This window comes from Dryobates pubescens, chromosome 19 (assembly GCF_014839835.1).
Source record: "Dryobates pubescens isolate bDryPub1 chromosome 19, bDryPub1.pri, whole genome shotgun sequence".
NCBI classification, from domain to species: Eukaryota; Metazoa; Chordata; class Aves; order Piciformes; family Picidae; genus Dryobates; species Dryobates pubescens.
In genome coordinates this window covers 18,486,286-18,498,711 of record NC_071630.1, presented here as the reverse complement: position 1 = coordinate 18,498,711, position 12,426 = coordinate 18,486,286, and the positions used below count along the sequence as shown (strand labels likewise).

At 42.0% G+C, this 12,426-nt stretch overlaps 1 protein-coding gene across 4 annotated transcripts in view; it reads left to right on the top strand.

Moving 5' to 3' along the window:
• ZNF423 (zinc finger protein 423) overlaps positions 1 to 12,426 on the top strand; it is a 231,561-nt gene that overhangs the window by 127,644 nt on the left and 91,491 nt on the right. For 3 of the 4 annotated variants that reach the window (XM_054170102.1, XM_054170101.1, XM_054170103.1), the window contains one exon: positions 5,033 to 8,256. In XM_054170102.1, coding sequence (XP_054026077.1) covers positions 5,033 to 8,256 — 3,224 coding nt within the window. Of the gene's footprint in view, positions 1 to 3,095; positions 3,194 to 5,032; positions 8,257 to 12,426 lie in introns of those variants that run through there. The other variant, XM_054170104.1, reaches the window with a different exon arrangement.

Below are 12,426 nucleotides of genomic sequence, written 5' to 3'. Positions count from 1 at the left end.
AAAATATTGAAACTTAAAACATTTGATTTGCATTATTTCACACCAGCACTGCAGCGTAAATGAGCAGCATATGCTTCATGAGATTCTTACTATAATGTGTTGCAATGATCTATCCCTATCTTTAATACATAGTGCAGCAATGCAAAATTTGTTGTAACCAGTACTGAAGATTTCTTAGTCTTCAATCTCTGTGTTGTATTCTCATAGTTAAGCATCTGTGATAATAATAATTATTGAAATTGATAGCATTTGTCAGGCTTTCCATTTGAGCACGTCTTGGGATTTCACAGCTATACAGAAGTAAGCCCTGCAATTTGCCCTTGAGGAGCAGATGGCTTTTTTTTACTGTTATGGATATGAGGAACTGAAGCACAGTTCAGAAGCAAGTCTTAAGATGCCAATCTTGTTTTTAAAAGTTACTTACCTTTTTGGGTTCTAGAATTCCATCAGTTCTCATGAGCCTAAAGCTTAAATCAGCTATCCTTTCTTCAACAACTGATTTGTGGTGGTTTCTTTTCTTTTCTTTTCTTTTGTAATTAAAGTATTTTTGTGCACAGGAACAAACCTGGTAGAATAAAAACACCTTCCAAATCCAGCCTCCTTGGTTTATGGTCCTGTATGGAAATGCTTTCTGGGCTTAGGAAGGGAGTCTCAAATGTGCTTCTCTGGCCAAACCCTGTGTATTTTGCTGATAGCTGAGTGGATTGTGTGACTTCTTCTGAGCCCCATGGTGCTCAGTCTGTGCTGCTGGAATAAACTGGCCTCTCAGACTACAGGTGTGTGGGGAAATGTATGGAGACACTGTGCAGGAGCCATTTGAACCTTTCACGTGTAAGGGTGAGAGAGTAGGAGGAAAACCTGATGATTCTCAGTATTGGTCAAAAAGAGATTTTAGGCAAGGACAAACTTCATGTCTGGGCCAGCAAATGGGGTCTCTGTGCACACCTTTTGTACTTAAGAGAAAGAGAAGCTGGTTGGGGGTTAGCCTGGGTTGCTGCAGCCCCTGCCCCTGAATGCTGATCCCTGACCAGGGGCCACGTGGGTGTACCGGTAGCTGAGCCTCTCCCTCCACAGCCACCTCAAATGTGTCTTGGCTCAAAGTCTGGGAGAAGCATAATGTTTCCAGCTACCTTTGAGCAGGGAGATCGGGGAAAGTGTTTGCAGTGACTGTGAAATTTTGTCTGATCAATTTAATTTCTATTACCAAAGTAACTTTGAATAATAGATATATCAAAGTCATCTGTGTGTGCTGAGATGACAGTACTGCTTACTCCTGGCAATCTGTGATGTGTTGCATGTCTTCTTTCAAAGAGAGATCACACTTTTTAAGACTTCATTTTATTGTTTTAGCTTCACAAGTGTATTTCTGAACTTGGCTCATGTTATCTGGGAGATAAACAGAGAATGAAATATGATTTATACTGCACTTTGGCCAAATTGCTCTTATTAGAAGGAGCAATACATTTATTGAATGCATTAAGGCTGGAATTAGCTTCTCAGTGATGATGATAAATGCTTGCAGTCCTGTAAACGTGCTGAACATTAAGTTGCTAAATTACTGTACCACTTTGAGATTGATTATCAAGTTGGGCCCTTTAAGCATCATGACCTGCACATATATCCTGAGGACTATGGACATTCTGAATCTTCCTTAATGCTCTTTTTTCCCCTAATTAAACTTTTTATTGCATTTTCTTACCCTTTTAATACTTGTTTTGATTCTCTTATGCACAAATGACAAAAGCCTTGCACCAGCCATGTGATTCTCTATTTTAGAACAGTCCCACTTTGCAGGATTAGCCATTTTTAATGACTTTAATCTCCTTTTTGAAAGTGATTTTTCTCATTCTGCTACATTCCTTTGATTGCATTAATGTAGAATTATTATTCTAACCATCATTACCAGACATGTCACACCACATCTAAAATATATCTTCCTATTAAAATATTACTCTGGTAAAATACCTTAGAATTTCCTTCTCAGTTCATTATAGATCTTTTCTTCATTTTAATATGGCATGTTAAAATTAAAAGGGCTATTTTTCATTCCATAAAGAGATTAATGATAATGAGTTTTCCCTAATTTCTTCAGTTTAGGCCTTTAGTAATTTAGTCTGTTGTTTGTATGGAAGTCAAGGTAGGTTGTTTCTGGGGCTGAAAGTTTCCCAGTTCTTTTTAAATTGTAAAAGCGTGAGAAATCGGTGCAATAAAAAGAATCCAGAAGCTAAACATGGAGAGTGGTGAAAAGTCTAAATCAAGATAACAAAAGGAGACAATCTTTGCTTTCAACTGTCTATGTAAATGCTTCCATTTTTATTATAAATCCAGCTTTGCAATCTGAGAAATGTTGGTTGGTTTGGGTTTTTTTTTTTTAAATCGATGTTATTTTAGCACAGCAAAGTCTTTGTGTATCACTCACAAAGTAATACCAGCTCTCTTTGATTTTGTTTTCTGAATAGCCCAATATGTTGGAAGAGCAGCAGCTGGAGGGGAACTGGCCCTGTTTGAATGTTAAGAGTGCATTTTGAGGTAGATGGGTTCATTTCAGAGGAAAAAAAAAGACCTTCTAAAAGATTTGTTCAATTTGCATGACAGGCCAGTGCAATAGTTGGCATAAGTAGATGTGGAGGTAATGAAGTTAAAGTTCAGTTGGCAGAGGCCATGTTACCACTGGATTTGGCCTTTTGCATCTACAGTTTCAAAGCTGCACAATTAAGTTTTATTCACTGGAGCTGTTTTAAGTGCTTGAAGTTCACCCTGGTGCAGTCCTTCCCCTGTGTGCTGCTGCCCAGCACACAGCACCAGTGATCTGGCTGCAAAAAAGGAAGGTATTTAAAATGCATATATTTTATAATAGTTTCTGCAAAGTGGACATTTTAAATTATTTAGTCATTTCAGCCAGTAAGCCCGAGCAGTAAACAAAGCAATGGTGGTGTGCTTTTTTCGCCTGTTGTTGTTTTTCATCTTTCCCCTGCCCAGCAGACTGCAGTAGCAGTAGCAAACGCAACATGTGCTGTCCTAGTTCAGGCCCAGCATCCCCCACTTGCTCCCCTTTGTCTCCTTTCCCCTGGAGGAGCCCAGCTGGCGAGAGGAGGGAATTAGCCAGCCCTGAGCTACCGGCACCTCCCCGGGGCCCCTAATCCAGGCACTGGCAGCCGGCTGCCTCCTTCCCTTCGCCGGCCCGTGGCCGCAGGTCCGTGGGGACGGAGCCCCGGCAGAGCTGGGGGGGACGGTGCGGGCGGGGGGATGGGGGCTCACCGGGGACTGAGAGAAACTACGCGGCAGCGGGGCGGGCGGCGGAGGTGGCTTAAATTGGGAACATGAGGCTTTGTTGCAGCCGCAGGGAGAGACCATTCATGGTCGGGGAAACAAAACCTGAAGGAAAGTTTATGTGAAAAACAGGGGTTCATCGCTTGTGTTTTAGGTGCAGACTCAGCCAGGCTCGGAGGAACTAGTTGAGTACAGAGACCTTGAGCATCTTAGAAGCGTGGGTGCTTGTTGATGGGCTGGTGTGCATTTCAGGAGCGGGAGGAAGCATGTTCTTGGTGTCGAGCATCATTTTGGAGCAGGAGGTTCAGTTAAAGGGGAAAGCAGAGCTCCCTGGGGAGCACAGGGTGAGAGGAGTGGGTGCCTGACCTATGCATCTTTGAACGCCAGCAGCCCTGTCGTGCAGGAAAAGTTGTTTGGTGTGTGATTACTTGCTTTAGTTTTTCCAAGGTAGCTCCGCTGCCTGTTTTCCTGGGATGAAAAAGTTCTTTGCCAAAGCAAATGGTGCCACAGGAGCTAGCCTCTTACGGTGGTGATATCCTCATTAGCCGAGTCTTTCTTTGAGAGCATCTCCGCCGTACATGTGCTCTTTGCCTGGCGACTCTGTAGTTGGCAGGCACGAGGAGTGCGCCTGTGGCAGCCTACACGCACAGTTGGGGATTTTTTTATTGGTTTGTTTTAGTAAGAGCTGAAGTAGGAACATTAAATGTTTTATAAGGACAATGTATCTGGAGAACTGGTTCCTCTTTTTGAATCTCCAAATGTATTTGTGGTCAGCACCTCCCCACATTTACATGAATGTTCTTTTTGCTTTGCTCCGCGGTTCAGTTTTATATCGGACTGGTCACATTTCTGCCTCTCTCAACATCTCCGCATTTATTGGAATATTTGAACTTACTCTCTTCTGTTTCTTGTTAACAATTCTGTTTATGAAAGCTGCCAACTTTTTATGTATTTTTCCTAAAATGACTGTTTTGCTGCTGGAGTTGGTGCTGTGTTTCTTTATGGTAATATCAAATTATAAAATATTTTCCAAAGCCTCATATTGAGTGAAGGAAATACTTATTAAAACAGAGGCTAGGCCGTCGTTGATTTATTCTGAAGTGGATTCTTTTGTGATGTCTTCAGATCTTCAATTGTGATTTTCTGGTCTTTTCAAATTTGTTCAGTTCTGTACCAAACAGGCAGCGTTACCTTCCATATGAATGAATGTGGTAATGGTGCAGATCTCTTCTCTGATTTTCTTGAGCCGTCTCAAATCTGATGCTTTTATTTCACTTAGATGTTTGACTCAGCTTTTGAGCAGCCTTTCATTCTGTTACAGTTTTGAGACAGAACGGAATGATTTTGTTTAATGGAGACATTACTTAAAACGATCTTGAAGTAGCATTTAAAAAGACCCACAAAATCACAGGTGATCACTTAACGCTGTAGCTTTGCAAAATGTTTGTATTGCTTCGTTGCACATTGTGTTTTGCTTTCTTTATTCATTGTTTATTGCTTTACAGTACGGTGAGCAGGTGTTAAACCTGCTAAAGAAAAATGCTTTTTATTAATACTATATGTTAGCATATTTTTCAATCATGTATACAAATATATTTTTGTTTCTCAAACCTCCTTTGAAATTCAGGAGATTTTTTTTTTTAGTTGATTTTTTTTTTAATGCTGTAGTAGCAGAAGCCCATAGTGTTGTTGAGAGCTTTGTCCTTATTTCACAGATGCACTGGGAATTGTTTTTAATCTCCTTTCTGCTTTCCCATTACAGATGGTGATGACGACCCACAACTCTCCTGGGTGGCTTCATCTCCCTCCAGCAAAGATGTTGCATCACCCACTCAGATGATAGGAGATGGGTGTGATCTCGGCATCGGGGAGGAGGAAGGGGGGACTGGCCTGCCGTATCCCTGTCAGTTTTGTGATAAGTCTTTCATTCGCCTGAGCTACCTTAAAAGGCACGAGCAGATCCACAGTGACAAACTACCTTTCAAATGCACCTACTGTAGCCGGCTTTTTAAGCACAAGAGAAGTAGGGATCGCCACATAAAGCTTCACACAGGGGATAAAAAGTACCATTGCCATGAATGCGAGGCTGCGTTCTCTCGCAGCGACCACCTCAAAATTCACCTGAAAACCCACAGCTCCAGCAAACCATTCAAGTGTACTGTGTGTAAACGTGGGTTTTCATCTACCAGCTCATTGCAGAGTCACATGCAAGCTCATAAAAAGAACAAGGAACATATGGCAAAGTCTGAGAAAGAGGTGAAGAAGGATGATTTTATGTGTGATTACTGTGAAGAGACATTCAGTCAGACTGAAGATTTGGAGAAGCACGTAATGACACGCCACCCACAGCTTTCCGAGAAGGCAGATTTGCAGTGTATTCATTGCCCTGAAGTATTTGCAGACGAAAACTCGCTGCTCTCACACATTCATCAAGCCCATGCCAACAAAAAACACAAGTGCCCTATGTGCCCGGAGCAGTTTTCTTCAGTGGAGGAAGTCTATTGCCACTTGGATAGCCACAGACAACCTGACTCCAGCAATCACAGCATCAGCCCTGACCCAGTCTTGGGGAGTGTGGCATCCATGAGCAGCGCAACGCCTGACTCCAGCGCATCGGTGGAAAGAGGTTCCACCCCAGATTCAACTTTGAAGCCTTTGAGAGGACAAAAGAAAGTCAGGTCTGTGGATAGAGAGGAAAGTCAGAACTGGTCTAAAGTTACTTACAGCTGCCCATACTGCTCAAAGCGTGACTTCAACAGCCTTGCTGTTCTGGAGATCCACCTGAAGACCATTCATGCAGATAAACCTCAGCAAAGCCACACGTGCCAGATCTGCCTTGATTCCATGCCTACACTGTACAACTTGAATGAACACGTGAGAAAGGTGCACAAAAACCATGCTTATCCCATGATGCAGTTTAGCAACATTTCTGCCTTTCACTGTAACTACTGCCCAGAGATGTTTGCAGATATCAATAGCTTACAAGAACACATCCGTATTACTCACTGTGGCCCAAATGCTACCCCTCAAGATGGCAACAATGCTTTCTTCTGTAACCAGTGCTCCATGGGCTTTCTGACTGAAGCAACCTTGACTGAGCATATTCAGCAGACTCACTGCAATGTAGGAAACTCAAAATTGGATTCCCCTGTCATTCAGCCAACACAGTCTTTTATGGAAGTTTATTCATGCCCTTATTGCACAAACTCCCCCATTTTTGGCTCCATCCTGAAGCTTACAAAGCATATTAAAGAAAACCACAAGAACATTCCTCTGGCACACAATAAGAAGTCAAAAGCAGAGCAGAGTCCAGTTTCTTCTGATGTTGAAGTCTCTTCCCCTAAAAGGCAACGACTTTCTGCTAGTGTAAACTCAGTGTCTAATGGTGAATACCCATGTAATCAGTGTGATCTAAAGTTCTCAAATTTTGAAAGTTTTCAAACCCATTTAAAGTTGCATCTGGAGTTGCTGTTGAGGAAACAGTCTTGCCCTCAGTGTAAAGAAGACTTTGATTCCCAGGAGTCTCTTCTGCAACATCTCACCGTACATTACATGACAACTTCAACTCATTATGTGTGTGAGAGCTGTGACAAACAGTTTTCTTCAGTGGATGATTTGCAGAAGCATTTGTTGGACATGCATACTTTTGTGTTGTATCACTGCACCCTTTGCCAAGAAGTTTTTGATTCCAAGGTATCTATCCAAGTGCATCTGGCAGTCAAGCATAGCAATGAAAAGAAGATGTATCGTTGCACAGCCTGTAACTGGGATTTTAGGAAGGAGGTGGATCTCCAGATACATGTGAAGCACAGTCACTTGGGGAATCCATCAAAATCTCACAAATGCATCTTCTGTGGTGAGACCTTCAGCACAGAGGTGGAACTGCAGTGCCACATCACAACCCACAGCAAAAAGTACAACTGCAAGTTCTGCAGCAAAGCTTTTCATGCCATCATCTTGCTTGAAAAGCACTTGCGGGAAAAACATTGTGTTTTTGATGCTAATGCTGAGAATGGTACAGCTAATGGCATGACCCCAACAAACAAGAAGACAGAAGGGGCAGATATCCAGAACATATTAATGAAGAATCCAGATACTTCCAACAGCCATGAAGCCAGCGAGGATGATGTAGATGCTTCTGAACCCATGTATGGCTGTGACATTTGTGGGGCTGCCTATACTATGGAGGTCCTCTTACAGAACCATCGTCTGAGAGATCATAACATCAGGCCTGGGGAGGATGACTGTTCTAGGAAGAAAGCAGAATTCATCAAAGGTAGCCACAAGTGTAATATCTGCTCAAGGACCTTTTTCTCAGAGAATGGTCTGAGAGAGCACATGCAGACCCATCGGGGCCCAGCTAAGCACTACATGTGCCCCATCTGTGGGGAACGCTTCCCATCGCTCCTGACCCTGACAGAGCACAAAGTCACTCACAGTAAGAGTTTGGATACAGGGACGTGTCGGATCTGCAAAATGCCACTGCAGAGTGAGGAGGAATTTATTGAGCACTGCCAGATGCATCCAGATCTCAGAAACTCCCTCACTGGCTTTCGCTGTGTTGTCTGCATGCAGACGGTCACCTCTACCCTTGAGCTGAAAATTCATGGGACCTTCCATATGCAGAAATTGGCGGGAAACTCTGCAACCTCGTCGCCCAACGGCCAGGCCTTGCAGAAGCTCTACAAGTGTGCGTTGTGCTTGAAAGAGTTCCGGAATAAGCAGGACTTGGTAAAGTTGGATGTGAATGGCCTTCCCTATGGCCTGTGTGCTGGATGCATGACCAGGAGCACCAATGGACAGTCTTCAGGCTTGACTCCACAGGAGGTGAACGAAAGGCCGTGTGGCAGCCTGAGGTGTCCAGAGTGTAGTGTCAAATTTGAAAGTGCTGAAGACTTAGAGAGCCACATTCAGGTAGACCACCGAGACCTGACCCCTGAGACTAGTGGCCAAAGGAAAGGTACCCAGACGTCCCCTGTTCCCAGAGTAAGTACAGCTGAATTTAAAAATGAGGGCTAAAGTGTAGATCGTGAATGTGACAGCTGATTTGATGTGTGTTTTTTTTAACTATCACCTTATAAAATTGTTTATGCTACCAAAAAAAGCAACAAAACAGGAAAAAAGGTAGAGTATCACACACAGAAAAATTAGATGTCGCTCAGCCTTGCAGGCTCCTCAGTTCCCAGTTGGCAGTGCATCAGTGTTTTTACAATACCCTAGACTTACCAACAGAGAGCTGGGGCACTTGAGCAGTGGAGTTTGCCCGTGAATTCTGACACTACTGAACTGGCAGATCTGGAGAAGCTAGGGCATTTCCATCAAGAAAGGAGAGGCTGAAAACCCAAAACAACCCCCCCCAGATCTTTCATTCTTGAGAAATGAGAATATTTCTTACCAGGGAACTAAACACAAGGAGAAGGATAAAGGAACTTATGAGGAAATACATAGTGGATTCCACTCTACCCTGCAAGTTCTTAGCTGAAAAAGAATTTTGTGCCAAAGAGCTTGTGCTTGTGGATGTCTGTTAGAGTGAATGTTGTGAGGCTGCTTGGATGTCTGTGTGCATGCACGTGTGCTTGTGCCTATGTATGATTTTTAAAGAGATTTTAAAAGGATCTGCTTCCTGGCCCTCCTGTAAGATAAATAGTTTTCTTAGCACATCTGGAAATTGTTGTCTAATGCAGGCGCAGATAGCTTGCTTTCCTATATCTTAGCTTATAAAATGCTTGGGAACATGCAGATCCAAGTAAGGGTTCAGAAGCCTCCTCAGGAGATTAGTATCACTTGCAGGGTATAGTATTTTAAAATAATTTGCCGACGTTTTGGTTCAAGAATGGGCCAAGTCAGTCCTTCCTCTGTCAGGAACAGATGGAATGAGAAGTAGATTTTGGAAATCTTCTCTGGAGACCAACAGCAGACACATCTGAGTATTGATATAATCTGACATTTTTAATTAAACATGATGGGGTGAGATTTTCAAAAGTATCTAAGGAAATTAGGCACCCAACTCCTAATGAATAATTCCAGCCATAGATGCCTGTTTATGTCAATCTGCTAATTAAAGCACCCACAAACACATCTTACTGCATTAAAAGAACCTGAAAATACCATTCATCTAGAACACCAGAGGCTCAGTAAGTAAAAGAAGACCCTAAGTACATCCTGAGGATGCAGGTGAGGTGCAGGCTGTGTCCCCAGTGGGACTTGTTAGCTGTCTCAGTGCTTGGGCATCGGGGCAGTAGCGTCCGGTAGAGCTGGACTGTGTGACCAACTCGGAGCTCAGCATTGCCAGCCCCAGCACCTGTTGGCCTTTAATTAATTTATTTATTTTTTAAAACAAAACAACTGGGTAGTGTTCCTTCTGGGGGCAGTGAATGTGTGACTAAGCATCCAGGCACATACACCGAATTCTACAGAAGAATGAGGAATGTAAATAGCCCTTCTTTGGTGTGATACCTTTGGAGAGTTCAGCAGGGGGCTTTTGCTAGGTCGTTCTCCTTGCTCCTCCTCAGGCCTTTTATTTCCTTCTAAATTCTTTAAAACACCTCTTAGGTAGGGCTAACTTGCTTCATATGGCTATGCCTATAGCCTAAAGTGTTACTTTTCTGTCAATGATCAGACGCAGAATACATTGCCATTTTCTGTTCCTATTTATTGCTTTAACTTTTTCTTTTCAGTGACAGCTTCCATACTTGTTCTCTCAAGGGAGAGTTTTAAGTTCTTCAATAAAGTAACTTCTTTGAAGTTCACCCCATGAGGGAAGGTCTTAGTTCCTTTGTTAGAAGATAATGAAAAATCAGCATTTGTGATGATGGTAAATGATACCCTCAACAGGTATCTATGGCCTGCACATATGCCAATATCACAGACCTTTGTGGTATGCATCTTAGAATAGATATATTGTTATTAGGAATAATTCATTAAATAATCTTCATTATAGGTACAAGACCCAAATTCCAGTATCAGTTCATGTGGAAGCTTGGTGTTTCACTTGGGTTTCTCAAGGCAATGAGTGCCCTTTGTGTCTGCCTAGCACATGAATCTTCAAAGAATTACACTGCCTTTTAAATGGTGATAAATCTGTCTATTTCAAGCCTTGCATTTACTTAACTTAGTTGGTTTCATAGCAAAGCTGAGCAAGTTGAACATGATCTCTCTTGTCATCTTGTTAGCCTGCTGCGCACAGGTGAAATATCATTTTACTGGAGCAATCTTAAGTACACAATGCATGCAGAGTAATCTGCAGATGGCCAGAGCTGCTTGTCTCCAATTCTTGAGCACTTTTACATTTCTTTTTAAAACACCTTATTGATTTTTTTCTTTCTTAAACAGAGAAACAGTTGAAGATTAGGACAAGGCACAGTCAGAAAAAAAAAAATACAGGGAGAATAGATTTTGACTCGTGGATATGTTTTTCAGAGTAAATAACAATAAGCAGAATGAAATCCAAGCAAATGGAAAGGCTGACAATGACATACAAAATCTGTAACTTCTTTCAGTGTCAGCAGTTGCTCCATCTGCAGTTATACTTCTTGAATGTAAGGAGTTTTACAAAAAGGAATTAAATGAAGATTTATCTCTGAAGTGAAAGAAAGGAAGAAAATAAATATCAGCTCTTGATGAATAAAGAAGGAAAATACTTGAGAATGTTTGGATAGGACTAAAAGTTTGGGGTTTTTTTTTTACATGGACCTCACAAATGAAGCTTCCATTCCAATATCTGGCACATGGATATTTCTCAAGACCTCTTTTTTAAAGTTCTATTACAGCTGCATCAGAGGTAATGTTTTCTTGGAGCTTTTGAACATATTTCTGTTCAAAAACAGAAAAGCAGGAGCTTTAGTTTTGAAGTCATTTTAAAAATTCCCTTTTAACATGTCTTCTAGAGTAATGTGCATGGTTTGAGAAACATGCCTACTTGTTTAATACTGAAATTTCTCATTGCCCCTTGTAATACTGGAAACAGCCACCTGTCAAGCAGCTCTTTCTCCTGTGCTGCAGGTTTGTCCCTATTTTGTACTGCAGTTCTCACAAACAATACTTGTTTAACGTTGACAGTGGCAAAATCTTAGACTTCAACCGAATTTCCATCTTGAATGGTGTTAGCATTTTTAGCCTACCTAGGTTCTTTGGACTGAAGAAGCAGAGAAGGTTGGAATAGAAAGTTGTAATAATGAACCTTATTGTGCTACTTTACTCAGTTCCTTTTCTCTTGCACACTTGTGGTCTCAGCTCCTTCTCTTTGTTCTTCCCCCCACCCCTTCTCTTCCCTTGTAAATCCACTTGAATGGATTTACATTCAATGGGATATTTTCTTTGTAGAACAGGAAACCATTTCCAGATTGAAAGGAGGACAGTCTGGAAAACCCATGGGAACAATAGTTACTTCTGAAAAGAAACCAGAACCCTCTGTTGTTACTACTGTTTTGTGCCAGGATTAGAATTAAATGTCTTGACTTAATGGGGGCTGAGGTCTCAGCTCCAAGCTTGCTCATCTGGTCTCTGTCACCTAGATGCCATCACCTAGACTCTTAGCTTCCCCGAGTCTGGGCATCTTTGTTGTCACCACTTGTGAAGACACAACTTGAAAAAGAGGTAACTGACCCATTAACAATACTTGTGAAGCCATGATTATCCACAAAAATGGCAATAGATGATCATATTTGGGACCATAAATAACACAACCTTGTATTAAAACCCATCTACCCAGAATGGAAGTCTGGTTTTGTGACGTTCTTTTTAGGAGAATTATTAATGAGCCAAAAAATCAGCTCTTCCATCTCCTGCATAAACATCTGGGCACTAGTGTAACTAGTTATCTTGTGGCCTGTATGTGGCTGTTTATTAACCTCACTCCATGTGAAGCAGGGTACCCAATGACAAAAGCCATTGCCTCAGTTAGGCTGCTCTTTGGCATGTGTCTCAGCTGAGGCTAAAGATAATGCTCAGAGGAAGTCTGAAATCTGCCATCTTCTCTGAGGGGTGGTCATGCCAAGCAGAGTGTTTTACAAGTTTCTGAAATGTGTGGAGGAGTTTGCACTGGGTCTGCTGATAAACAAAGACATCCTGTCTCCAGACCTGTTAGTAGGTTTCTTTCAGAAGCATCAAAATCAATTTAAAAAAACCCCAACCCAACACAATTTGTCTGTGTTTAAT